At 48.0% G+C, this 27,762-nt stretch overlaps 1 protein-coding gene across 1 annotated transcript; it reads left to right on the plus strand.

Annotated features, from left to right (window-relative positions):
* The first annotated feature begins 468 nt into the window (after nt 1-468).
* Nucleotides 469-27,762, plus strand: LOC119405704 (uncharacterized protein K02A2.6-like). The gene is made up of 5 exons (XM_037672543.1): nt 469-476; nt 18,269-18,569; nt 19,362-20,282; nt 21,000-21,584; nt 27,664-27,762. Exons 1-5 carry the CDS (start codon nt 469-471, stop codon nt 27,760-27,762), a joined length of 1,914 nt encoding a protein of 637 aa, XP_037528471.1.

The raw sequence follows: 27,762 nt of genomic DNA on the forward strand, positions 1-27,762 counted from the left end.
CTTCGACCCGAACATCGATTCAACTTTATGTAGAGCGTGGGGAGCAGAACAAGAGACAGTGGAGCACTTGGTACTGCAATGCCAAAATCTCTCACCCCGCCCGCCGGAGGCCACTACACTCCCTCAGGCACTGGCCCTGACGGACAGGAATGCAAACGCCGTTGCCACCACAAAGACAAGGCTTCAACAGTGGTGGAAGTGGTGCCAGAAGTGAACTCTTTCGTGCCTTCGTTCTTTTATTCTTTCTTTTTGTCGTTCCTTTTCTTTTCTTTTTTTTTTCTTCATACCTAGGCTAGAACACGCCATATGTGTCCACCCACTACAAAGGGAAAAGCCACAAATCATCATCATCATCATCATCATCATTGAGTGAGCATTGTCCCTACGTTTCGGAATCCATACGGTTCCTTCTTGAGAGTTCGAGGGAGCGAGACAAACGAACAAGGCTTCTTTTCTTGTTCGGCCGGCATGAAAGGGTGAGTCAGGAGGCGGCGGTGCTCGTCAGCAAAACGACAGAAGAGTGCTATAGGGCTTGACCGGTGGGAATGAGTTGAAGAGTAAAAGGGGGTGGGGAGCTCCTTTGGCGTGTGGATGTGTCGAGGTAAACTGTTAGATGAGATACAGGGAGAGGGGGATACTTGGAGTGCCGGACTGTGTGAGCTGTAAGCAGACATCTTTTTTTCGATTTTCTTAGGCTCTGCGCAGGGAAAAGTGAAGACGCTACGTGTAGGTTGCCTTCAGCGTGGTTCACGATTGGGTAGCTTGGATCTGCCAGCATTCATATTTCTGGTAATTGGTTTCAGCTGCGAGGACTACAGTTTCAAGAAAATTGATTCGGCGGTCTGCGTCATTGCAAAAATTGTGGACGTCTTTCCCGTCCTTCTTACAGGTTATCAGTTCCGCTGATGCAGCGGGCGTCGCAGCCAGTACAAGCAGATTTGTTGAGGATGCCTTGGATTCTCTCTTCCGGTGGCCAGTCTTTTGGAGAAGGCAGAGAACGCGCTACTGTGCTCGTAATGCTGAAAACATTTTCATGAACCGCCCGTCCCTATCGTCGGCTGCGGGCCACGCGCTCGGAGAGATGGGACTTTCGCAAGACCGTTTCTTTTTCCTTCTTTTTTCGGCACCCTATTACGCCGGTGGCTTTTCGAACATGTGGTTTCGCTTAGAAGTGGCGCACGCGGCGCCGTTAGCGGTTTCGAACTGGCTTCGGCCCGGGCTTTATCCCTACCGTTTCGGACTGCACGTGTGCATGGCGCAAACGGATGGGCCATTCGCGGTCTTACTGTCACGTGACTCAGCCTTCCGCGGAAACGGGCGATGGTTTCGCTGGCGCCACGGAAAGCGGATAGTGATGTACGTATTTATGTCGTGGTGTCGATCGGCGGAGACCTGTTGCTGGATTTCTCGGCTTGCGTCGTGATTTTATTCAGACAGCAAATGAATTGCTTTCTGAATAAAATATATTGGATAGCCGTTCTTGGCGAGTTTCCTGAATACATCGCGTTTTTCTTGTTTTACTTTCTTCAAGTTGTGTGCTGCAGTGCGTTCCGGCTCTTCGCATTAATATGTTTGCTACTGATGTATTGCGGATATTCGGGAGGTCTGAAGTGAACTGAAAATATCGACTTGTGTAGATGTGTTTGCACAGTTTTATTTTCAGGTTACGAGAAGATCCAAAAATGACAGGGAGTTTTCTGTTTCAAGGGTCAACTGAATACTCATTCGAAAAATTTAGTTGAGAGAATAATTGTGATTATGATCTCCTGACGCTCGAATGACATTCGTTGAGTCGTATCTAAGAAAGATTTTTGGCTGCGGTTGCAATGAATTAAGACCTTGCTCCTCGATGTGTTTCATTGTTATATTTGCTATTGCGACAGACGTGGGCACAGGGTTCCAAATATTGAAAGATTTATGAGAAAGTTTACATATTTAGCAACCTAATGCATTGTAATAAGGCAAGAAAAAGAATATTCGCACCATATGTATCTGGAGGGGTCCAAGTGCTTCAAGTGCTTTTCTTTCTCTCTCTTTTTTTTCGTTGTGGAAGATCGATAGTTACCTGGATTCGGTCCTGCCGATTTGAATCATGTTATGCCCAGTTTGCACGCAAAAAGTGGCGCTGATTGGTAAGACCTTAAATATAAAGGGCATTTTCGTCGAATGAGTGCCTTCATTCTCATTTCCAAGATCAAGAAGGGAGCCGACAGATGGATACACGGAGTGGGATAGGTTTCAAGCAGGAGAAAATGCCTCAGACAGGCTGGCCTAACGTTTCAATAGGAGGACCTATCTTTGTCAAAGGCGCCTTGTCATCCTTGGCGTGTTAGTTTTAAAGGGTTAGTGTTGACGTCATGTCTAGCGGTGGCGCTTGTCGCTGTTGGTAATTTCTGTCCGGAAAGAGAAAACTAGATAGAGAGTGTAGCCCTTGCCACATCATTTCAAGAACGCTTGCAACGGCGTTCCGGCCCCTCTTCTCAGAGGTAGGGGGAGCTGCAAAGAAGAAAAAGAAAAAAAGGAAGAAAAAGAAAAAAAACATTGCTGATCCCTCTGTCATAGCAATCGGTATAACACGAAAGTGAAACATGTCCTCACAGACGTAGTTGAGCGTTTGTTGTGCATTCTTTCGCCCCAAGCGCGAAGGAATGAATGCTACAGCATCAAATTGCAATGTTACGCGAAGAACGGCAAGCCGCTCGAAACTTGCAATGCGCTGCTCAAGCAGAAAGGACGCGCGGAACGAACATACACAGGATGAGCGCGAACTGTCACAGTTGTAACTTATTTCTGTGCGAGCAGCGCGCTCTTTTCGCAAAAGCGGCCGCTGCAGTGAGCGAGGTGGCCTTCGTGCTCCCAACGGAAACTTGCAAGCAGAGCGCAAGACGTACAAACCACCGAGATCACGAGATAAGCGCCCGCACGAGGGACCACACCCTGTCGAGACGCGCGCTAATCCGCGTGGGGGACGACTTTAAAAGCGCGCGCTTCTAGAATCACTGGAAAATTTCAGAGTACCGCAAAGGTAGGCTGCACGCGGGCAACATTGGGCGGCCGCGGCCACTTCCCTTCCAGGCAGTTCGGCCAATTCTATGGTTCGGCGCGTTGGTAGCGTGTGTTGAGAAGTGACCGATCTTTTCGCCTCGATGCCGTGTTACGCTCGGCGTAACTGCAATATGTGTGTGTGTTTCTTCAACGGGATATCAGAAGTGATTTCGAGACATCGACAGTTATGAATCGACTGCGCGGTAAGAGGTGTAACTAATGAAACGTGCGGCGAATGTTGCCATGTGCTCGCGAACTCTCTTCGTGGCTTCGTCGGTCTCTTTTCGTGTCAAGGCCGGGTGTGTTCGCAAAGTCGGGAACTGTAAACATAGGTGCATTAGCGTAATGACCGGTCGAGATACCATTTACTTGGACACTTGGCGAATATTGACTGTTTGCGCTAGCTTTGCAGTCGGTGTTCAGGTTCATAGCGCACTCGAGAACACTATCGAACATCGAGAACATTCAGCATTGCGTCCTTCTACTGATCGCTGACGCATATCTTACTTGCGCACCATGCTTGCTGTTCAGCTGGGTGTTGTGTGTAATTGAAGTGGTGTGTACGGTAAGTGGAAGTTGTACGTGAAGTATTTATGTCTCGGTTCGGAACACCAGCAGCCGAACGCACGGGCGAATCGGCGTGCGGTAGGTAAGGTGCATCTTATTTGACAAATACGTTGTCATTTCCAATCAGATATGTAGAAAATAGGCCATCAAAATTATTGACATCACTTCTTGTTTCATTTCCTTTTTTTGTCTCCTTATTATTCCCAACGTTGCAGTGCATTTGCAAATATTTTGCTGTGTTCCGACAAACAGGTATTTTTTTTTTGTTGGCGTTGCCAGCGCGTAAACAGCCGGGGTTCAATTTCTGCACTGCTTTTAATTTCAACTTTTTGTTTTTCTTGATGCACTCTTGTTCAAACTTCCTCTGCTTTACGTTATTTTGATCAGAAATAGCGCATCCCGAAAATTTTTAACCCGCATGCTACTGCAACACAGTATGTATATATAGACCTAGGGCTCGCATGAAATCGATTCCCTCAATGCGTGGAAGGATAATCCGATTTTTTTTTTTGCTGTGACCGTTTCTCACCCGCTAAACAGTATTGTAAGGGTACGCTCGGCGCAATGCAGCATTAGCAACATGTTTTTTTTTTAATAAAAAATACGCTTAATGACATTGCCTCATACGAAGTTTATTAACAGAATTCCATGCTTCACTTTTGCACAGCGGCAAATGATCATGCCACAATTGCCTTCAAGGTATACAGTAAACAGTTATTATTTTAATAACTCTTCGATTTCACCCTCGTGCGTGACACGCTTATAACTCGAAATGCATGCACAATCTGTTCAACAGATCGATATACTATAAACAGCCGAGCAAATAGAAATGTATGTAGTATGTAGTAAAAAATATCACTGAACATAGCGAACCGAAAAGGTGAAGTATCCTGTTGCATGACAGCTTTTCCAGCAAAGTTTGTGTAGTTCACTGCGGAAAGGAATGTTCTTCGAGGGGGGCGAAATCATTCCGCCGCCAACTATGCAGCCACGTATAGAACGACGCTTTTTGATGTTAATGTTTCCCACACGGAATGCAAAAATATACGAAATTCCCGGAGTAGCTCACCAGCAACGCTCGGTTGCTGGTCAGCTACTCCGGGAATCTCGCATATTTTTGCATTCCGTGTCGGAAACATTAACAGCTCACCAGCAACTTTCGGTTGCTGGTGCGCTATACTCTCTGGCATCTGCACGACGCCTTCAAAAAAGCGACGAAGTACTTCTAGGGACGGTGGTACTGCTGAATGTCCGGCCACGCTCTGCATTCAACGCACCTGCACCCAAAGCGCTTGGAAGGGATATGGCGGCAAGAGGTCACGTGATGCGAGTAAGCCAATCGCGTCCGCGGCGGCGCGCGGAAAACAGATGCGATACTCTGAAATTTTTCTAGTGACTCTACGCGCTTCGAGCCCTTCGCGCCATCTCGCTAGTGATAACGAAAACACGTTGTACCGCCGATCTCCGAGTACCGCCACCGGCGAATGGTGTACATAAATAGCTCGCCGTTAGCATAGCAGAGAACATGCCGTCTGTGGCGGAGTCGTTTTGCGCTGCGCGCTGGCGATCGAGACGTCATAAGTTCGACTACCGGTGACGGAACTTTTTCTTATTGTTTTTTCTTTGCCATATGTTAGTCCTTGTATTTTCTAACGTCATATTCGTGACGGAAATGCGTCAGTGGAGCCGTAGTGGACACCGGCATAAAACACTTTCGTGTTAAAAGGTAATAGGGGGGGGGGGTTCTACTATGGAAGCAACCTGGAAAGGCTGCAGAAGGGCGTCGCGTCTAGCACTCACAAAGTGCTGCATAAGATGGTGGGGCAAGCGGGCGGTGTACTTTTGAAGCCCACACGTGCTTAATGGGTGAAATCATTGGTGGACATACGCATCAAGTGTCATCGACGGCCTCAAAAGTTGGGCGGCAGTCCAGTAAGAAGGAGGAGGAAAAAAAGAAAAAAAAAACGCCGGCAGATCCCACGCAATGTGGGAATCGATGTAATGCGAAGCAGCCAGCAACGAGCTGCATATATTATAGTCTTGTTTTCATTGACGCAAACGAAGTAATTCATGTCGTGACATCTAGTTCACTATATATCGCAAGTTTGTCATGAATGCATGCATGTACAATCTGGTATATGCCATGCTAATGAAATGTACATTCTGGTATATATATATATATATATATATAAGATACGTGATATTCGACACGCACTCCTGTCATGCCATGCTGATTTTGGTATATATCCAGTTAAACCATGCCCTCCATGACATGCGCGTCATGGTTGTCATATTAGCTCCTGTTATTTATGTTTATCAGGCAGTCACGTCGCGCAATACCAATTTTAGTGTATATCAAGCTAGCGAAACAGTCGCCAGCGCTCCATGAGCGTAGCACGTAAGTCATGTTATACATGACATGCGTGTCATGATTTTCACATTAACTCCTGTTATTTACGGTCGTCACACAGTCACGTCGCGCAATACGAATGTTGGTGTATATAAATCTAGCAAAACGGCCGCCAGCACGCCAAGAGCGTGGCACGTAAGTCATGTTATACATGACATGCGTGTCATGATTTCCATATTAACTGCCGTTATTGATGTTCATCACACAGTCATGTCGCGCAATACCGATTTTGGTGTATATCAAGCTAGCGACACGGCCGCCAGCGCACCATGCGCGTGGCACGTAAGTCATGTTGTACATAACATGCGTGTCATGATTTTCATATTAACTACTGGTATTTATGTTCGCCACACAGTCATGTCGCGCAATACTATTTTTGGCGTATATCAAGATAGCGAAACGGCCGCCAGCGCTCCGTGAGCGTGGCGAGTAAGTCATGCTGTACATGACACGTGTGTCATGATTTTCACATTAACTCCTGTTATTTACGTTCGTCACACAGTCACGCCGCGCAATACGAATTTTGGTGTATATAAATCTAGCGAAACGCCCGCCAGCGCTCCAAGAGCCTGGCACGTAAGTCGTTATACATGACATGTGTGTCATGATTTTCACATTAACTCCTGTTATTTACGGTCGTCACACAGTCACGTCGCGCAATACCAATTTTGGTGTATATCAAGCTAGCGAAGCGTCCGCCAGCGCACCATGAGCGTGGCACGTAAGTCATGTTGTACATAACATGCGTGTCATGATTTTCATATTAAATCCTGTTATTTATGTTCGTCAGACAGTGATGTCGCGCAATACCATTTTTGGTGTATATCAAGCTAGCGAAACGTCCGCCAGCGCACCATGAGCGTGGCACGTAAGTCATGCTGTACATGGCACACGTGTCATGATTTTCATAATAACGCCTGTTATTTATGTTCGCCTTACACTCTTGCCAAGCCATACTAATTTTGGTATATATCAAATTAGCGAAACGGCCGCACGAGCACCAAGACTGTGGCATGTAAATCATGCTGTACATGACATGCATGTCATGATTTTCATGCTATGACCAGCCACTTATATTTGTCATGCAGTCATGTTATGCCTTACCAATTTTGGTATACACCCCATGAACGAAACGGCCAGGAGAGCACAAATTCGTAGGCGGCGAGATAGATAGATAGATAGATAGATAGATAGATAGATAGATAGATAGATAGATAGATAGATAGATAGATAGATAGATAGATAGATAGATAGATAGATAGATAGATAGATAGATAGATAGATAGATAGATAGATAGATAGATAGATAGATAGATAGATAGATAGATAGATAGATACGCTCAAAGTCGTAGAAGTTCGCTAAGAAATGCTTCGAATTTAAAAAGGGCAGGGGGGACCTGTCGGAATAAGGCGCGGATAACTTCTTGGGAGGCCGAAGACTGTTACCATGCGGGCCAGGAGCGGTCATAGAAGCGCGGAAAGGGGAAAGGGAACTATGGTCCGAAGGTTCTAGAACATCAAGGTTACTTAAGAGTAATATATGTATATATAATATGTACCCCCATGCATACACATTTATATATGTAAGATCGAAATATTTTTAAAAAGAGAACATTAAAAGGCTGAGCGTACCTTATGTCTCCTAATATTGCAGGAATCATGGTATGGCTTTTGAATGAAGGAAAGAAGTGTTAATTTCAAGGGCTCGTTTTCTTTGTTATACACAATATTAATGAGAACTAACAGACAATAATGCCAAGGAAAGTATAGGGGATGTTTTTAGTAATAAATGTAAGGTAAATGTGAAGAAAGAAAAGTGGACGAAAAGATAGTTTGCCGCGGGCAGGGACCAAACCTGCGACCTTCGAATAACGCGTCCGATGCTCTACCAACTGAGATACCGCGGCGGCCATCCCCCCGTCCACTTTATAGGGTATATATGTGCATTTAAACGAGGGAGCGTCAGTCAGCGCCGCCAGTAGCCATGACGGCGAGTGTGGAACACTCTTTTTCTGCCTGTTGGCGTCACGTAGCACGTGAACTTATTACGAGCTGGCAGCTGACCAATAATCCCTCGCATACTACCTGAAAGCATCAAGTCTGCCAGAACGAGGCCCTCGCTATGAATGAAGGAAAGAAGTGTTAATTTCAAGGGCTCGTTTTCTTTGTTATACACAATATTAATGAGAACTAACAGGCAATAATGCCAAGGAAAGTATAGGGGATGTTTTTAGTAGTAAATGTAAGGTAAATGTGAAGAAAGAAAAGTGGACGAAAAGATAGCTTGCCGTGGGCAGGGACCGAACCTGCGACCTTCGAATAACGCGTCCGATGCTCTACCAACTGAGCTACCGCTGCGGCCATCCCCCCGTCCACTTCTTTCCTTCATTCATAGCGAGGGCCTCGTTCTGGCAGACCTGATGCTTTCAGGTAGTATGCGAGGGATTATTGGTCAGCTGCCGGCTCGTAATAAGTTCACGTGCTACGTGACGCCAACAAGCAGGAAAGGAGTGTTCCACACTCGCCGTCATGGCTACTGGTGGCGCTGACTGACGCTCCCACGTTTAAATGTACATATATACCCTGTAAAGTGGACGGGGGGATGGCCGCCGCGGTAGCTCAGTTGGTAGAACATCGGACACGTTATTCGAAAGTCGCAGGTTCGGTCCCTGCCCGCAGCAAGCTATCTTTTCGTCCACTTTTCTTTCTTCACATTTACCTTACATTTACTACTAGAAACATCCCCTATACTTTCCTTGGCATTATTGTCTCTTAGTTCTCATTAATATTGGGTATGTCTTTTAGTGATTCCAAATCACCACATGCTAGATTTACTCCTGATGTGTGTAGGGATTGAAATTTGTGTATCAAATACGATTCCATGAATTTCCTCTCACGTGGTGACCGAAAATTTCTTTGCAGAATGTAAAGTTTCGCTTGATCGAAATTGTGGACTTGTTGGTTGAAGTGGCTATCCCACCTCATTCTCATTTTATGTTTTGTAGAACCCATCTATGATGAAAAAAGAATGTTTGTCGGCAGGAGAGCGTACATTATTGAGTATTTAAAGGAAAACAAAGGTGCTCTGTGACGGGCACAATTCGTGTTCACTATAATATCAAGGATTTAAGAAAAAGTAATGAGAATGCCATCGACATCGTAACAGGAAATGTTCATCACGCTTAAGCGAGTTTCGATTCCATAGCGAGTAAGGCACTGAATGTACATGAAAACGCTTGTTATTTCTATAAAATGAGTTTTATGACGTAGACTTTGAAAAAGTTGCACATTCGAGGCAAAACCAACATGTACTTCTTGCGCAACTTCGTCGTCGCGCGCGCCATTAAACCACGCCATGTGACACCGACAATTTAATGTTAGTTAGGCACTTGATATTCTAATCTTTAATTGCAATAGAAGCGTCCCAGTAACGAAATATAATTTGCGTGTGTGCAGGTGTGAACCTGTGTGAACCGGATAATAATGTTATAAACGGTAAACAACACTGCGAACTCCTGTTCTGGACATGTATGTAGCACTGCGTACACAGCTGGATTAGCTGCTATACGTAATACTTTTTGATGTCACATGCACTGTGCACCGACGTCTGTGGCTAAGTCACGCGCCGCATTATCATTGTACACCGTCCCGTTTTAGACTTTCCCCGAGAATAAGAACAATAGCTTGTTTCGAAGATTCCGAACTATCTCCTTGCTCTATTGCAGTAATCAGAGGGGGCAGGAAAAGAAGAGGGGTCAAACCGGCGACCCGCGAAAGCATCTTCTCTTTCGTCCAAAACTGCTTCACTGGAAGTGAACACAGAGTCACAGAACTTGCGGTTTTCGTTCTTTCTGTTTAGGAGTAGATGACTGAATACAGCACAATAAATGAAGGAAATTCGACCTGAAACCCTCTCTTGAATTGAAATGATAACGTTAACAAGGCCCCCTGAACGTGTACGTTGGATTCTGGGTGACAATGACCGTGAAGCAGTTAAGGGGGGGGGGGGGGTCAGGTCGGCCTCAGGGGGGGTTACAACCCCCCCCGTCGGTGCGCTACTGCTGCCACAGCGCACGGAGATATCCCGGAACATTCGAAACAAGGTATTGTTGGTGTACAATGGTAATGTGTTGCCTGACTTAGTCACAGGCTTCGGTGTGCAATGTATGTGATATGAAAATACATTACATGTAGCCGCTCATGCAGCTGTGTACGCAGTGTCACATATATCCTGTTCACATGAAGAAATGTAATGCACTTACCTGCATATATTTAAATAACACTTGGTTCACTGGGACGCTCCTAATGTGTTTGAGGTCTCGGATACCTAATACCATAAAATTGCCGCACGGCAAGATTTAATGGCATTAAAGGCGCGAGAGCAATAGTTGCGCAATAAACAGGTTATGTTCGTTTTGCCTTGAATGTGCATGTTTCTTCAAAATTGATGTCATAGAGCGCATTTTGTAGAGAAGTCACTAGCTTTGTCATGTGCATTCAATGGCTTTACTCGCTCTGGAAACAAAACACGCTGAATTATGCACATTTCCGGTGTTGCTGCTGGCGGCATTTTCGGCACTTCGTTTAAAATCCTTGATGTTATAGTGAACGTGAATTGTGTCCGTCAAGTAGCATCTTTGCTTTCTTTTTAAATAGTCAATAATATGCGATCTCTTTGCCAACATACATTCTTTTTGCATCACAGCTCTGCGAAACACAAACTGAGAACGAGGGCACTCATCCGACGGCCATCGTGAGTTGAGGGAGCTTATCTGGCTGTAAATGCATGCTATCAAGTCCCAAATCCTATAGCCACGTACCACCGCTTTATAATAAAGGTCTTAGCAATTAGCGCGGCTTTCAATGTGCGAACGAGGCACAATATGGTTCTATTTGGCAGGACCAAATCAAAGTAACTATCCACGAAAAAAAAAGCTTGAAGCACTTGCGACTTTCCAGGTACATGTAGTGTGAACCTTCCTTTTCCGAGCTTATTGCATCACATTAAATTTGCTAAATATGAAAACTTCCACACCAGTGTTTGACTATTTGAAATTCTGTGTCCATCTATGTCATCATGCAATATAACTATGGAACACATCGAGGAACAGGCTCTCAACTCATTCCAGCCGCAGCCGAAAATCTTCTCAGATACTCTCAACGACTGTTTTTTTATCTTAAAGAGATGCTAAGTCAGGAATTACCTCTCCCATCTAAATTCCATCGGATTAGAATTTCGTTCACCCTTGAAATAGAAGACTCCCTGCCGTTTTCGCTTGTTCTCGTAACCTGAAAATGATACTATGGAAACAGACAGTTTACTTCTAGCCATTTAAAAATCCACAATACGTCAGTCGTAAAGACATTTCGCAAGGGGCCGAAAAACACCACTGCACACAAATTAAAAGAAAAAAAAAGGAAAAAGACACGACATTCAGGACAATCGCCAACAACGGCTACTTAAAATCTTTTATTCAGAAAGCGATTCACTTTCACAAACACAGCCACGCAAGCTGAGAAATACAGCAACAGGCCCTCCCAATCAACACCACCGCAGAAATACGTCAAATACGAAACCATCGCTCGTAGCCTCAGAAAATATATAAGGCATCCGAGTAGCGTGCAAGTCTACGAACAGAATAGCGCGTTCTCTACCTGCTTCCAAAGACCGGCCGCCGAAAGAGACAATCCAAGGCATTGTCTAAAAATTTGCTTGCCCTGGCTGCAACGCCAGCTGCATAAGCGAAACCGAGAACCTCAAAGAAAGACGGAAACGACGTCCCCAATTTTGCAAGAGATCACAACCCCATAGCCGAATATTCCAAGACGTATACCACTGAGTCAGTCTTACTGAAACTGCAGTCCTCGCAATTGAAACCAATGACCGGAAATGAATCCTGGCATATCCAAAGGGCCCCAAACAACGCTAACCTCACTCAAGGCAACCTGCCTCTTGTGTAGACGTTGGGCCTTCGCTCCTCTCTGCGCAGTTCAAAAAAAAGAAAAAAAAGGAGACGTGGGCATACAGCCTCGCGCAGCCCGGCACTCGAAGCACCCTTTCATACCACCGCCGCCCGACGCACCCTTTCATACACACCGAACAAGAAAAGAAGTCATGCGTCTCCTTTCCTCAAACTTTGAAGAAGGAACCATATGGTTTCCCAAACGTGAGCACAATGCCCACCCAAACTTCCAAAGATAAGAAGGCGTCGACGACGTTCGCGCCGGCGCCACATGTTTTCCATTTTGAAGCAAGTTTCGAGCCGACGACACACATGTTTTCTATTTTCTTAGGAGCTTGTGTTTACTGCAGGCTCATCGTCTGGAATCACCTACCACGATTCGGACATCGCAGCGGCCGAAGAAACGCAAGACGACGCGGGGCATGCCACGGACCAGCTATGCCCCGCTGCATACATCAGGGAAACAATGAGCCACTGCTCCCTTAATGGCTGCAGCGGAGTGATCGTGCATTTTTCCTGAACGAGGAGCGTTAGTGCAGCGAGAAGAAAGGCGACCTCACACACGGCTCGTTCATCGAAGCGACCGCGATACCCCCCCCCCCCCCCACCAAAAGGAGGCTGCATAGCACGGCCACACGACGAAATTACTTTAAGCACGTTCATATTGGTTCCTGCATTTCTGAGCGAGCCTTGCTTTTAGTACGCTGGTTCAGTGCACGAGTGTCATTTTTTTTCTGTGAACGCACCGACGGTGCGGTATCTTCAAAGTTAGGAAAACCGTAGCGTGTGCGCCGTCAGCATCGCATGACCCCACCTACCCAGAGGGCTTTTTTGCACCGCCTCTGTGTGTGGGCGGAGCAAGAAGCCGTGGCACAATGAGTCAATGTTTTTGGGCACGTTTAGCAGGGAAAGGGAAGGATTTTGGGCAAGCGTGAAAGGTATTTCGGGCGTCACGTTTTCCTTTTTCAATAAACATCTCTCTCTTTACCATTTCTTCATTTTATAGCCGACGGAAGCGATAAAGTTTGGTGTGCACCAACACCTACGTTTAGTTCGCTTGCTGCAACTTCTTTTTGTGTCTGCTGCGCGAATCAGCGTCGACAATGACTACCTCGCTGAAGCGCCAGTCGAACACGCTCCTCACCAGTAGCGCACTGACGGGGGAGGGGGGGTTGTAACCCGCCCCCCTGAGACTGACCTGAACCCCCCCCTCCCCCGTAAATGCTTCACGTTCATTGTCACCGAGAATCCAACGTACACGTTCACGGGCCTTGTTCACGTTGTCATTTCAGTTCAAGAGGTGGTTTCAGGTCGAATTTTCCTCCTTTACTCTAGAAATATGTTCTATTCACTCATCTGCTCCTAAACTGAAAGAGCGCACACCGCATGTTCTGTGACCTCTGTGTTCGCTTCCAGTGAAGCAGTTTTGGACGAAAGAGAAGATGCTTTCACGGGTCGTCAGTTTGACCCCTCTTCTTTTCTTGGCTCCTCTGATTACTGCAATAGAGCAATGAGATATTTCGGAATCTTCGAAACAAGCTATTGTTCTTTTTCATTGATTTGATTCTCGGGGGAAGTCTAAAAGGGGCTGTGTACAATTATAATGCACCGCGTCACCTAGCCACAGACGTCCGTGCACACTGCATGTGACATCAAAAAGTATTACGTATAGCAGCCAGGGGCGTAGCCAGGGGGGGGGGGGGAGGGGTCCACAAGCTGCACACAACAGAATGTTCACACGTCCTTGACGATATAAGCGTTAGCGCACCTATACTGAGCCGACTCTTAGTGAGTGAGTGAAATATATATAACAATTCTCTGGAAAGACGAGGCAAGCCACGACCACGAACACAGGGAGGGAACGATCCGTTCGCGACACGCAGGTCTGGGTGCTGCTCTAGGAGGTCATAGACGAAATTTCCGGGCAGTCACAGTCATCATGATTACAAGATAAAGCCATGCGATCAGCCTCTTCATTTCCACCAATGTCCACGTGCGAAGCTATCCACTGGGCAGCTAGGGACATCCCGCGTGAGAGAATTTTGTCGGCTGATTCTACGATACTGCATAGAATAGGGCTGTCGGCCTCTTTTCCAGTGAATCTGCTAAGGGCACCACGAGAGTCTGTAAGGATGATGACTTTCGATGTAGGCATTCCTTCTTGCACGTACTTAAGGGCGACATCAATCGCTGCTAGTTTCGCAGTCACTGATTATGATGGGTGAGGTATCTTAAACACTCGTCTGATGTCTGTCGAAGGACAAAAGAAAGCTGCAGAAGCGCCGAGGACGTCGCTGCGTACAGATGCGTCCGTAAATACTTTAACGTAATCTCCAAATTCTTCAAATAAGTGCGACTGGGCTAATTGGAATAGTGCCGCAACAGGTTGGTCACACGTTTTGCGTATTTCTGGAATTGACAAGTGAATGGGGAATATGCATTTCCTGTTCCCTTTCGATGATCTCACAGAGGTGGTTTTGTCCGAATTGCCAGTAATGCCAGTAAACAAAGCCGCCATTTTCCCCATGCCAGAGAGCGGGCGCCGAATCAGCCTATTAACGAAACACATCGAGGAACAAGCTCTCAATTCATTGCAACCGCAGCCAAAAACCTTTCTCAGATACGTCTCAACGACTGTCATTCGAGCGTCAGGAGATCATAAGTCACAATTATTCTCTCATCTAAATTTTTCGAACGCATATTCAGTTCATCCTTGAAACAGAAGACTCCCTGTCGTTTCTGGATGTTCTAGTAACCTGAAAATAAAACTGTGCAAACGCATCTACACAAGTCGATATCTTCAGTTCACTTCAGAGCTCCTGAAAATCCCCAATACATCAGTAGTAAAGATATTAATGCGAAGAGCCGGAACGCGCTGCAGCACATAACTTCAAGAAAGTAAAACAAGAAAAACATGATATATTCAGTAAACTCCCCAAGAACGGCTACCCAAAATCTTTTATTCAGAAAGCAATTCACTTGCAAAAACACAACGACGAAAGCTAAGAAATCCAGCAACAGGCCTCCCCCAACCAACACCACGACAGAAATACATACATCACTCTCCGCTATCCGTGGCACCAGCGAAACCATCGCTTGTTTCCGCGAAACGCTGAGTCACGTGACAGTATGACCGCGAATGGCCGAATTGCCCGTCCGTTTGCACCATACACACGTGCAGTCCGAAACGGGAGGGATAAAACCTGGGCCGAAGCCAGTTCGAAACCGCAAACGGTGCCGCGTGCGCGACTTCTAAGCGAAACCACATACTCGAAAAGCCACCGGCGTAATATGGGGCCGAAAAAAAAAGAAAAAAAAACGGTCTTGTGAAAGTCCCACCCTTCCGAGCGCGTGGCCTGCAGCCGACGATAGGGACGCGCGTTTCGTAAAGAGAGTTTGAGAATTGGGGCACTAAGGAGCTTGGGGACCCAAGAAGCTTGCGAGCCGCCAGGGCGCATGCGCAGAACCCAAGCCACTCTTGGGCTCTTGCGCTCGCGTTGACCCGAGACGCAAAAATTGAAAACTAGCGTGGGGCCCCAAGGCGTCTTGGGTCACCAGCGAGAAGAGACAGACGCAGCGCGGGCTACGGCGCAGTATGGCCCGCGTCTCGCATGATTTTAAATTTCGTCACGCGCGGCGCTCCGTTCGCTTCACCCAGTGCAGCCTGCGTTGGCCCAATTCTCAAACTCTGCTGATATTCCGAACGCAAGAGCAGGCTGCCCAACGCAGCTTGGGGGCCCAGCGTCTTGGGTCCCCAATTCTCAAACTCTCTAATGTTTTCAGCATTACGAATACAATAGCGCGTTCTCTGCCTTCTCCAAAAGACTGGCCATCGGAAGAGCGACCCCAAGGCATCTTCAAGAAAACTGCTTGTACTGGGTGCGACGCCAACTGCATCAGTGGAACTGAGAACAAAAAGGACGGGAAAGGCGTCCACAATTTTACAAAGACGCAGACCGCCGCATCAATTTTCTTGAAACTGTAGTCCTCGCAGCTGAAACCAATTACCGGAAATTAATGCTGGTAGATCCAAGGGACCCCAATCGTGAACCACGCTCAAGGCAACCTACACGTAGTCTCTTCGCTTTTCCCTACGCAGAGCGAAAGAAAAAAAATGACCCCACCTCCCCGAAGGGAATCGTGATGAAATGCGAATGCATTTCTTGCGCCGAGAGTACACGCCGTAGTAATTTTAATGGCGTAAAGCTGGACAAATCGACGCGCTCAAGTGTCTTTTTGGGCGCCTCTTTCAACGAACGCTTCCTACGTGCGTTCGTAATCACCTCAGGGATGTTGCCACCGCCTTCAATGCAGCACAAACGCGTTTAGAACGCGCTGTTTTCAGGCTGTGCCAAGGCAGCACAAACGCGTTTCAAACGCACTGCACTGAGGCGGTGGCGTAGGGAGGAGAGAGAGTGAACGGCGAGAGAAGGAGCGGCGAAGCACTGCACCTGCCCTCTCCTACACTCTCTCCACACACGCGGGAGCTCGGATGCGAGCGCCCTCACACGCCAGAGCGCGCTCCTCCTCTCCACTCACCACCCGCTACTCCGCCCGCACCACCTGCTCCGGGTGCTAGGCGCGAGGATAAGCGCGCGCGCCCGCAGCTGTTGCTATGGGAGAGGGAGTGAGAGCGGAGAGGCGCGCGGACAACGCCGGATACCTCACATAGCCCGACTAAGAAATGCATTCGCATTTAAAAGAAAAAAAGATGTCTGCGTGCAGCCTCACACAGTCCGGCACTCCAAGTATCCCCCACACGCCAAGAGCTCACCACCCCCTTTTACTCTTCGACTCATTCCTTACCGGTCAAGCCCAAGCACTCCTCTGTTCTTTTCCTGACGAGCACCGCCGCCGCCTGACTCACCATTTCATACCCGCCGAACAACAAAAGAAGCCGTCTTCGTTTGTGTCCCTCCCTCGAACTCTCAAGAAGGAATCGTATGGATTGCGAAACGTAGGGACAATGCTCACTCAAAGTTCCAAAGATAAGAGCCCACGAAACACGATACCTCTATAAAACGTCTTATAGAGGTTTTAAACGTTTTAAAGATGTTTTATAGAGGTTTTGTGTTTCATGGGAGGGCGTCGGCGGCGCTTCGAAACAAGTGCGCTTTTTCATCCAGCGGCCGTGCAGGTGCTTTCTGTTTTCTTTGGGGCTTGCAGGCAAATGGTGTCTCCAGCGGGGTGGTCGTGCATTTTTTTCTTAACTTTGTTGACAGCGGACGGACGAGGTGCATTGGAGCGGCGAGAAGAAAGGCGACCTCGTACGCGGGTCGTTCGTCAAAGCGACCGCAAACCCCCGAAGCCGTACAGAATGCGCACATGACGATATTAGTTTAAGCACATACACTGTGGTTCCTGCATTTCTGAGCAAGCCTTGGAGCAACTAGTGTGTGCGTTGTCAGCCATGTCGCAGTACTGCAGGCACGCAGGGACCCCAAGCAAGCACGAATGCTATGCGAAATCCATACGTTGCGAAGATGGGAAAGACGACGTGGTAGAATGAGTAAACGTTTTGAAGGGCGCGTGACAAGAAAAAAGGGCTTCGGAAAGTGCGCAGGGTATATTGGGGTGCCACGTTTTCTTTCTTTTTTATTTTCAGTAGACAACTCTCGCTCTCTCTCTTTTCGCCACTTCTTTTTTGCATGTCGTACATCGGACGGAAGCTACGACGTGCGCCCATATTGGCCGCGAGATCGAGCGGAGTCGCCGCCTGGCGGCTTCTGGCTGAACCGCGCCTAGTGTGGATTACTCCATGCGTTGTCTGCTAGCCACGTTGTGTTTGCATGTGCGCGTACGTCATGCAGATCCTCAAAAGGGGGTTTATTCCGTTGCGTTAGTGCAACTTTAAGCGCTCGTACGTATGCCTAACACTATGTAAGGAAGCGCTTGGCCTTGATCGGCTGTATATGTACTGTAATAAGATCGGTGAGTGCACTTGTCGAGGGTGCTATGTGTGGTCGTCGTACCCTCCGTTCACGAGAGTCATGTCAGTGTAGGTGCCGCTCTGTGGTTCAAGCGCTTTGCAAACTGCACTTGGCGTTGTCCTAAAGATGAGAAGTATTAAATCTCATGTGAATATAGCCTTTTAGCGGCTCGGTGGTAAATGTGGCATCGGAGACTACCATCATCATCACGAGCAAGCATCACGGCTCGCCGGCTGCGTGTTCGGCTCGTGACGCTCGCGCTACGAGTGAACTCGGGTGTGCTTTTGTTCCATGCTGATGTGGAATAAAGTGCCACAGATGTTTCGTTAATTGAGTGGCGTGCTTCATAACAGTGGCGACGAAGACAACGAGGACTTCCACGAGTCCTGGACCCGCAGAGCCATGAGCGTGGGACGGCCACCAGTGTTTGAGGGAACGTGGTCAACGTTCCGAGTTCGCCTCGAAGCATACTTCGAAGCGCAAGACATCACGGACGCGACGAAGCGACGAGCGGTGTTAGTGGCCTCGCTACCGGACAGCGCGATTCGAGTGATCCAGGGACGTTGCCATCCGAGGCAAATCAACGCACTCAACTACGACGACGCCGTAAAGCACCTCGAAGAGTACTACGCCCCGGAAGTCAACGAAATAGCGGCAAGTTATGCTTTCTTCACGCGATCACAGCAAGAAGGAGAGAGTGTACAGGAATTTATTGCAGAAATAAGGCGGCTAGCAGAAAAGTGCAATTTCGGATCGTCTCTCGAACGCATGCTGCGAGACCGAATCGTGTGTGGAGTCTCGGATGAAGATGTGAGACGACATCTGCTGACTTTGAGGAAGCTGACGCTTACGGAAGCAGAGGATTTCGTTATCTCAGCCCAGAACGCTGCCGCTAATGCTAGAACCATGCAATCTGCGGATCAGAGTACCATCCACTTCACGCGGCCGCAGAACCGGCCAAGAAAAGGGCAACCGAAGGCCGAAAGCATGACATCTTGCCAGAGGTGTGGTAGTGAAGCTCACTCGAACGAGCAGTGCTATCACGTCCGTACGATATGCCGCCGGTGCGGTAAACGAGGGCATCTCGCTCGAATGTGCCCAGGACAAACTCAGTGGAAGCCCCGTGGTGCTTACGCCCTGTCGGCAGCATCTGATGACAGCTCGGGAGATGAGAAGAAACTTTACACACTAGTGGCTCATAAAACGACTGATGGCCGCATGGTTAAGCCAATTTAAAAAAAAATCACTTGGGATGGTGTGCCTGTTAATATGTTGATCGATACGGGGTCCCCCGTGAGTGTTATCTCAATGAGCCTGTTCAAGCAGAATCAAAGCAGATGGCCGCCTCCAAGCAACACCACTCTTAGACTGTCGTGTTTTTTGGGAGAGCTTCCAGTGGTTGGAGAACTGCACATGAAAGCAACCTGTGAGGGACACGACATACAGAGTACCCTGGTTATCGTCGATACTCCTGGACCAGCGCTGTGCGGAAGGGACACGATCAAGGCGTTTAACAACTGTGGAGTGGCCATGATGATTCCAAATTTCGTCGCAAACCTCAACACGCGCAAGGAAGACCGCACAAGCCAGCAACTTCAGACCTTGCTCAAGGAGTTCGAAGATGTGTTTTCGCCAGGTTTAGGACTATACAAAGGTCCACCTGTGAAGCTGATCTTGAGAGAAAACGCCACGCCCCGCTTTTGCAAAGCACGTACGGTGCCATATGCTTTGACGACCAAAGTGTCCGATGCTTTGGACCGATTAGTGGCAGACGGCGTTATATCACCGGTTATGGCAGCAGAATGGGCGACGCCGGTGGTTCCAGTAGTTAAAACTGATGGGTCCATTCGACTGTGTGGCGATTTTCGGCTGACAGTGAACGTGGCCACCGTGACTGAGCAGTACCCATTACCTCGTGTGGACGACATCTTCGCAAGACTGAATGGCGGTGAAGTATTTAGTACACTGGATTTGACTCAAGCGTACAACCAGCTGCCCCTGGATAACGAGGCCAAGAAGCTGACTGTCATAAACACTCACAAGGGCCTATTTTGTTTCAATAGGCTTCCTTTTGGAATTAGCTCAGCTCCGGCCATCTTCCAGAGGCATATGGATTCCCTGTTCAAGGATCTTCCGGGTGTACAAGCCTATCTGGATGACATCATAGTGGCCGAAAAGCGCAATGACACTTCATTGCTAAAGCAAGTCCTGCAGCGCTTACGTGACTATGGGCTCAGACTAAACATTAAGAAATGCAAATTCAGACAAGAAGAAGTCACCTTTCTTGGACATCGAGTCGATGCTAATGGGCTCAAACCGAAGGACGACAACATTGAAGCAGTTCTCCAAGCACCGGTCCCCAAGTCGGTGAGCGAACTGAAATCTTTCTTGGGCTTAATCAACTATTACGCCAAATTTTTGCCGAACCTTTCCACAGTACTGGCCCCATTATACAATCTGCTAACTAAGGGGGCTACGTGGAAATGGCAACAGGTACATGAGGAAGCGGTTCGAAAGGTTAAGCAGGCCATACAAGCGTCAAAGTTTTTGACACACTTTGACCCTAACAAACCTTTGAAGTTGGAATGCGATGCTTCACCTGTAGGAGTGGGGGCAGTACTTTCCCATCGCATCAATGGCACAGACTATCCGATAGGATTTCGCTCCAGAACTCTGTCCAAAGCAGAACGAAACTACTCCCAGCTAGAAAAGGAAGCGTTGGCCCTTGTATTCGGCGTGACTCGATTTAAGGACTACTTATATGGCAATCACTTTGTTTTGGTGACCGACCATAAACCCCTGACGGGTTTGTTTAACCCAGGAAAAGCCATTCCTCCCATGGCTGCGGCGAGGATTCAGAGGTGGGCACTTCTCTTGGACAATTACCATTACACATTGCAGTATCGCAGGGGAACAGAAAACTCGAATGCTGATGCCTTAAGTCGCCTGCCATTACCAAACAAACTACACGATACCAGCACAGAAGATCCGCCAGAGTATGTCCTGTACTCGGAATGCTTGGAGAAAAAGGCGATTAGTGTCAGAGACGTGGCACATTTTACAGAAACGGATCCTTTGCTGCAGCAAGTGAAGTTTTGGATCAAGAAAGGCTGGCCGAAATTTTTTTCTGAAGAACAGACCCGCTTCCGGCCATACTTCAGTAAGAAGGCTGAACTCACGTACTACCAAGACTTAGTCTACTGGGGACACCGCATCGTGCTTCCCACCGCTCTAAACCGACGTATCTTGGACTTGCTCCATGAAACGCACCCAGGCATGGCGACCATGAAGAACATTGCAAGATCCCTGTTTTGGTTTCCGGGGCTAGACGGTGAGATCGAGCGATTGGTGCGGGAGTGTCCTGCTTGCGTACAGGCTGCAGCGATGCCTCCAGCGCAAACACCTGTACCATGGCCCACGACGGGAGAGAAATGGAGCCGGCTGCACGCTGACTATGCTGGTCCTATTGAAGGACACATGATACTGGTAGTCGTGGATTCCGAAACGAAGTGGATAGAAGCAGTCCCAACGAAATCTGCAACAGCAGAAGTGACAGTGGAGGCTCTCAGGGCGATGTTTGCAAGGTTCGGTCTACCTCGTACTCTTGTGACGGATAACGGACCTCAGTTCACGGGCTTCCACTTCCGCAATTTCCTGGCTCAGAACCAAGTAAAACACTTGACTACAGCGCCCTATCATCCACAATCAAATGGTTTAGCGGAGCGGGCCGTAAGAACGTTGAAGGAAGGCTTGAAGAAAAACTATGAAATTCCGCTGCAAACTCGAATATCTAGACTTCTGTTCCGTTATCGCCGTACGCCAGTGAAGGAGGGCAAGTCACCAGCGGAGCTCTTGCTGGGATATCAAATAAGAACAAAACTCGACTGCATTATGCCGACCACCGAGGCCGTGAAAGCAAAGCCGTGCAATGAACGTGAACAGCGATGGCAGGCTGGACAGCGTGTTTGGACTCGAACTTTTCAGCCACGCAAAAAGTGGATACCAGGTATCGTGCGTGACCAGCAGGGAAAGCGCATGGTCACAGTGGACACGACTCAGGGAACGGAACGGCGGCATTTTGACCAAGTGCGACGGCGGGACGTTTCGGTCGACGAATCGTGCGACACCGACACGCTATCGCCCCGTCAAGAGCTTTCGGGCGAAAGCGCAAGCGATTCGCTGACTCCGGCAACTCAACCTTTGCGGCGCTCAACGCGACAGCGCCGTCCTCCAGATCGTTTGAACTTTTAAGAAGGGAAGAAGCTGTGGCATCGGAGACTACCATCATCATCACGAGCAAGCATCACGGCTCGCCGGCTGCGTGTTCGGCTCGTGACGCTCGCGCTACGAGTGAACTCGGGTGTGCTTTTGTTCCATGCTGATGTGGAATAAAGTGCCACAGATGTTTCGTTAATTGAGTGGCGTGCTTCATAACAGTAAAAAAAAAGGCTCGCATGTACTTGCGCGTTGTGGTTAGGTGTATAAGTTCGGGACTGTTGTTTATACGTTACGCGACGAGCTTTAGTTGCGTGCTGTCCTGGTCTCACTAGAGAAATATTTCTGTCAAGTCAGGTCTGACATTTCGGTACTTAAATTGCCCCCTAAACAGAACAGAAAATGAAATGACACAGAAATCGCAAAACTGAGTTGCCTTGCGCTGTTTTCACTTGTGGCGAAATTTATACAAAAACACCCGTGCACTTAGATTAAGGTGCGCCTTTAGGAGCACTGATGGTCAAATTTATTCAAAACGGCGTACTTCGCACTTATGTCGTAGTAATTTCACGCGAAGCCACATCTTTTTTTTTCTTTACATTAACTTGAGCGTTTGTGTTGCGTTGTTTAGATTGACAGAAGGCAGCGGACATTATTCGTATGAAAGAAACGTACTTTGGTCCCGTGAAATAACCGGGCCTTTGTTCCATTACTGTCGTGCAAGTAATCAATCGAAGAGATTTCCGTGCTGTACAGTTACCTTTGTGTACTGTTACTAGAATAAAGCAAGCGTGCGCGTGTTAAACGTCTCCGTAGCGCTAAAGCGCTGTCAGCCACGTAGCTTTCCTCAGTAAACCTATAAACTGTCCTACATTTCCTGGAGAACTGAATAAGAAATGTGAATGAATATTTGAGCATGCAGTGCACAAAGTGCTATTTCAACTCATCATGCAGGAATACGGGCTTTCTTTTTGTTGAGGGGCAGCCAGATGAACAAAAAGTAAATAGCTAATTCAGTCGCGCTATACAGAAGCGCGTAGTAGGTGAAACACAAGCTAAACATGTACAAATAAAACAACAAGAAAACGTAATCCATTGCGAAAACGCCGACTATCGCCGAAGGCGAGTTGACACAATGCGCTTCTGTCACAAAATAGTAGCGTTTGGCGCGCTTCGTGCATTAATTCGGGAACGAAGAGCGCACATATTACCAGAAAGCTGCAGTGAACGCATTTTGTTTGCCGGAAATCGGGCCAAATCGCTCACAACGAAGCGCTGTTGTGCACGTTTGTATACGCGCCGACAACCGTCTATCCACACTGGCGCGGCGACGGTGCTGCCACCTGTAGCCCGATCTCGCGGCGAATACTCGTTCAGTTCGCTTGCTAGAACTTGCTTCTGTGTCTGCTGCGCGAGTCTGCGTCGACAGTGAGCTACCACATCACAGGCATTTCGCGGAAGCGCCAGTCGAACACGATCCTCACCTACTCCCCGAAAAAGATTCCGTGTTCACATTCAAGAGACGCAGCAACAACACCGGAGTGCCCGATTACGGCGAAAAAGGAACCGATGACTCAGCACATATCGCCTTCAGATACGTAAATCGATCAGTCATTTATCAGAGGGTACTTCAGTCGCCGAACCTGTGCACCCGAATGACATGGCAAATCGGTAAGCGCGGCTACAATGCAGTTTATCCGTGAGCTGAGGATTGTACAGTCGGCCATATTTTTAACGATCGTGCGCGAGCGCCGACTTTTTTGTGCGTCAGCGCCGTACGACGGAGCCAAGTTGCAAACAGGGCGAGAGTAAGCGCCCCTCTTTCAAGGGAAAAAAAGCCGCACCTCCCCGAAGGGGATTGTGAGGAAATGCGAATGCATTTGGGTGCACCCGATGAGTGTGCGATTAATTAATGAAGAGAGACGAGAGTGTGCACGTAGAGGCGTAATGCTCGAGTTGCATTGTGTTACACTTCGTCCTAGTGGTATCGTTGCCGCGAGAGATTCGACTTCACTGACTTCCATCGCTATCATGACACCAAAGCGCGCGCTCCCTGCATGATATATATAGGTCCGAGCGCGGAGAGGAGGAGCGCCCGAGCTCTGTCTCCGCCGAGCGAGCTCCGCGATGCGAGCGCCCTCACCGGGTACACTCCTCCTCTCCCTTACCCTCCGCTGCTCCGCGATGCGAGCGCCATCGCACGCCCGCGCGCTCCTCCTCTCCCTTACCCTCCGCCGCTCACCACCGGCTCCGGTTGCTAGGCGCGGCGCAGCTGTTGCTAGGGGCGAGGAGGAGCGCGAGCGGAGAGATAACACCTGTGCGCACGCCGGCCAGGGACGCAGGACAACCCCCGACATGCATTCGCATTTTAAAAAAAAGCGTTTGCGTCGCCAGATAACAAATGAACGATCCAAATTTGTCAGCTTATCTTATGCGCTGCCGTGGTCTGTTGTTTCTTCTGTTCGTCCTCGTTCTTTCGCGCGTTTTATTCATTCAATGCGGATTTCTCTCGGTCGCTCCCTGATCTTCGGAATATAAGATACGAGCAAGACGCGCTGCCTGTTCGTCTGAAGTGAGTTAATGCAGCGTGACGTTCTCACGAAGGAACAACCAGGCAGACGATGGGCCCAGCTGAGCACGCTTCGTGGGTTTGCAACTTGGCTCCGTCGTACGGCGCTGACGCACAAAAAGTCGGCGCTCGCGCACGATAGTTAAAGATTTGGCCGGCTGTACTGTACGTGTGCTGCACTGAGCTGTGCATACTGTTTATATGCCACAAAGTTCATAATCAATATTTACGATGCACTTTCAGATTTGTAGTTTGGTGAGGCTCGAAGGAAGTATAATATAGGATGTTCTGCTCGCATTATGCACAAAATTATCAGTTTCAGAGTTTTTCAACTGCTAAAGTTGCCAATGGGGCTTGTTTGTATGACACTTCTTTATTACGGTGGTTATCGGACACAAGAAACAATAAATGAAACACAAGAAGGGCAAACGGCGCCGGGCATCCTCGTGTGCCTTCATTGCGTCCCATTTGTTTGCGCTACCATAGTAATCATTTTTTTAACCAGCATTGTGCGACCGCCAGCCGGCCCGCACGTCAGCTGGTTTATTCAATTTGCCGTTTACTTTCTAGGTGCACTGCTTCGCTGAACGGTTTCTTGGCCCTCTCAAGTTTTTTCAAGATCTTGCTAGAAAACGCTGAAAGGTCATCATCATCATAACATTTGATATTGTTATTATTATTATTATTATTATTATGATTTGGTACCACATATTTTATTTGTAGTTGAGTATTATGCAATGTGCCTGCCCCCCCCCCCCCATCCCGCATTCCTGTTCTCTTCTCAGAATTTCCCCCCCCCCCCCCCCTTGAGAGAAATCCTGTGTGCGCTAATGTCACTGACAGCACGCTTTTTTTGATAATCGATATCTGGTTGGGTACTTTCTTTTGATACAGATGTGTGATTTTATTTATTTTTTCATTCATATCCTAATTCGTATCACGCGCTCATCTGCATAAAGATATTAATGTATTCACGTAGTATGTGTTTGGGTCTTTTCGTCTTATTGGGCACTTTTGTTTAGTGCCATGAGATATTTTTGTTTGCATCGCTGTTTGTGTCACAACTTCCTTAACATTTCTTAGTCTTCTTGTAATACAAGAATCGTGCAATTGTGCTTCACGCGAACATTTTTTCTGTAATTTCGCACCTATAAGGCTAAGGCACTTGAAAAGTATTCATAATAAATTATTTCCAGTCGTTCGTTTTACTTTACGGGCAGTGCCCCGCTGAGCATGGCTACCACTTACTATGCAATTTCTGGTCTTTAGGTGCCGCGTTAACGATCAGAGACGCGCATGGTTTTCGCTGCTGACCTATTTTCTTTTCCTGTATACCAGATCGCTTCTTGTGCTTTCACTGAACGCCAGAGGCCGGCACGCGAACGCGGCCAGTGTATTTTTCAAATTGGGGACTACAGTGTCCCACACAGGGTGACCCCGAGCTCCAACGCTCGGGCACGCTCATTCGGAAGTAAAAGGTTACTTCATTCTTAAGCCGCGATCGCCTGCATGGCCTCTATGTCCTGTTCGTTCAATAAACAGGTCTAAGCAGGCTGTCGCCTGCTTAGATCTTCTGATTACAGCCTGCTTAGAACTTCTTGATGAACGCTCTCACAACACGAACGCGAACTCTGCGTGCACCTGTGCTCTTCAGGTGTGTGTCGCGTGGCCACGCGATGACTACACAGGGTGGCATACAAAATTAGTACGTGGAGCTTTGGTGCGAGTGTGGCTTCGAGCTGCAAGCACGACAATTCAGCCTGCGTGTGAATTATAATTTCGCTCTACGACGTAGAGAAGGATGTCACTCTAGACGTAGCGCGTATAGATTTATTGAAGAGATAGCGTTAAAGAGCTCGTGTCGCAGGAAGTCTGTTGTCGGCGTCGGCGGCGTTGTCCGTGAAGGAAAAAATTCATCCAGCTCTGCTTCGTGGACACTGATGAAGCAGCGAAGCTGGTCGCGTTCCCTTCGTCAGGCTAACGCATTTCTGTTTTGCGAGTCTTTCAGATATGGTGTATCACTGCTCTTTATTAAACATTCTTAAGCTTTGAGGTGGTAGTATAGTTTTACTGCATCGTGACCATACCACTCTTATACACAGCTTTACAAAGACGCCTTCGCTTAAGATGCTCCGATATGTTGTATCACTGCTCGGATCCTTATTACTCGCTTTGTTAAGCTTTGGGGTGGCAGTATAGCCATCACCTTCCGCAAAGAATCACGTGACAGTGGTGGGACTGTGGTAACGAGCACGCCATTTGTTGGGCTAATTCTTATCCACTTACTTTTTAGTGGAAGTCGTGCGTAGTGGCATTTACCCAATTTCTGTGGTACGTACACGTCTATGATTATGACAGTTTCCTGATAGGCCGCTCAAATTTGTGGTACATACCCGTTTGTTTGGGCTAACTGTTGCCTTCATTTGTAGTGGACCAGTGGAGAGTACTGGGATTTACCAAATGTATGTGGTGCATGCCCGTTTCTGATGCCCACAAGCGTTACTACGGATCCCGGACATTAAAGGCTCGAACAAGAACAGCTTCGCTGCTAAAAATCGCGATTGATGCAACGAATAAAAATCGGGGGTCCGAGCCGGAATCTAGCCGAAGAATTGTGTGTGGCACTGGGGTGTTCTACCACATAACCACGCCTGTGCTTCGAACTGCTTCGCGCAGAAACCCTATACAGGCGCCATGTTGGGCGAGGATGCAAGTAAAGGGATGCAATGTGGCGTTACAGAAGCGAAGAATCGGACGAGGTGTCGCACCGTGCGAATTGCGCAACGAGTGTGTGGTTAAAGACCCAAAGTTCTCAGCCATAAATCATCTCACTCACAGCATCCACAAAATGTTTAGCTGCGTTGGTGCACGCATCGCCAACGGTGTTTATTTCCCTGCGGCCATGAATGAATGAAGAAATGAATAACACTTATTAACAGAAAGGGGTTTGTGGTGCGGGGCCAGCTTGGTCCGCAAGCCACAACTAGCAGTGCTGGCTGCCCTCAGTCCATGAAGCCACAGGCAGTTCCCGCCCTGCGTGCCCTGTCGATCAAACTGATGTGA

Source organism: Rhipicephalus sanguineus, chromosome 9, assembly GCF_013339695.2.
Source record: "Rhipicephalus sanguineus isolate Rsan-2018 chromosome 9, BIME_Rsan_1.4, whole genome shotgun sequence".
NCBI classification, from domain to species: Eukaryota; Metazoa; Arthropoda; class Arachnida; order Ixodida; family Ixodidae; genus Rhipicephalus; species Rhipicephalus sanguineus.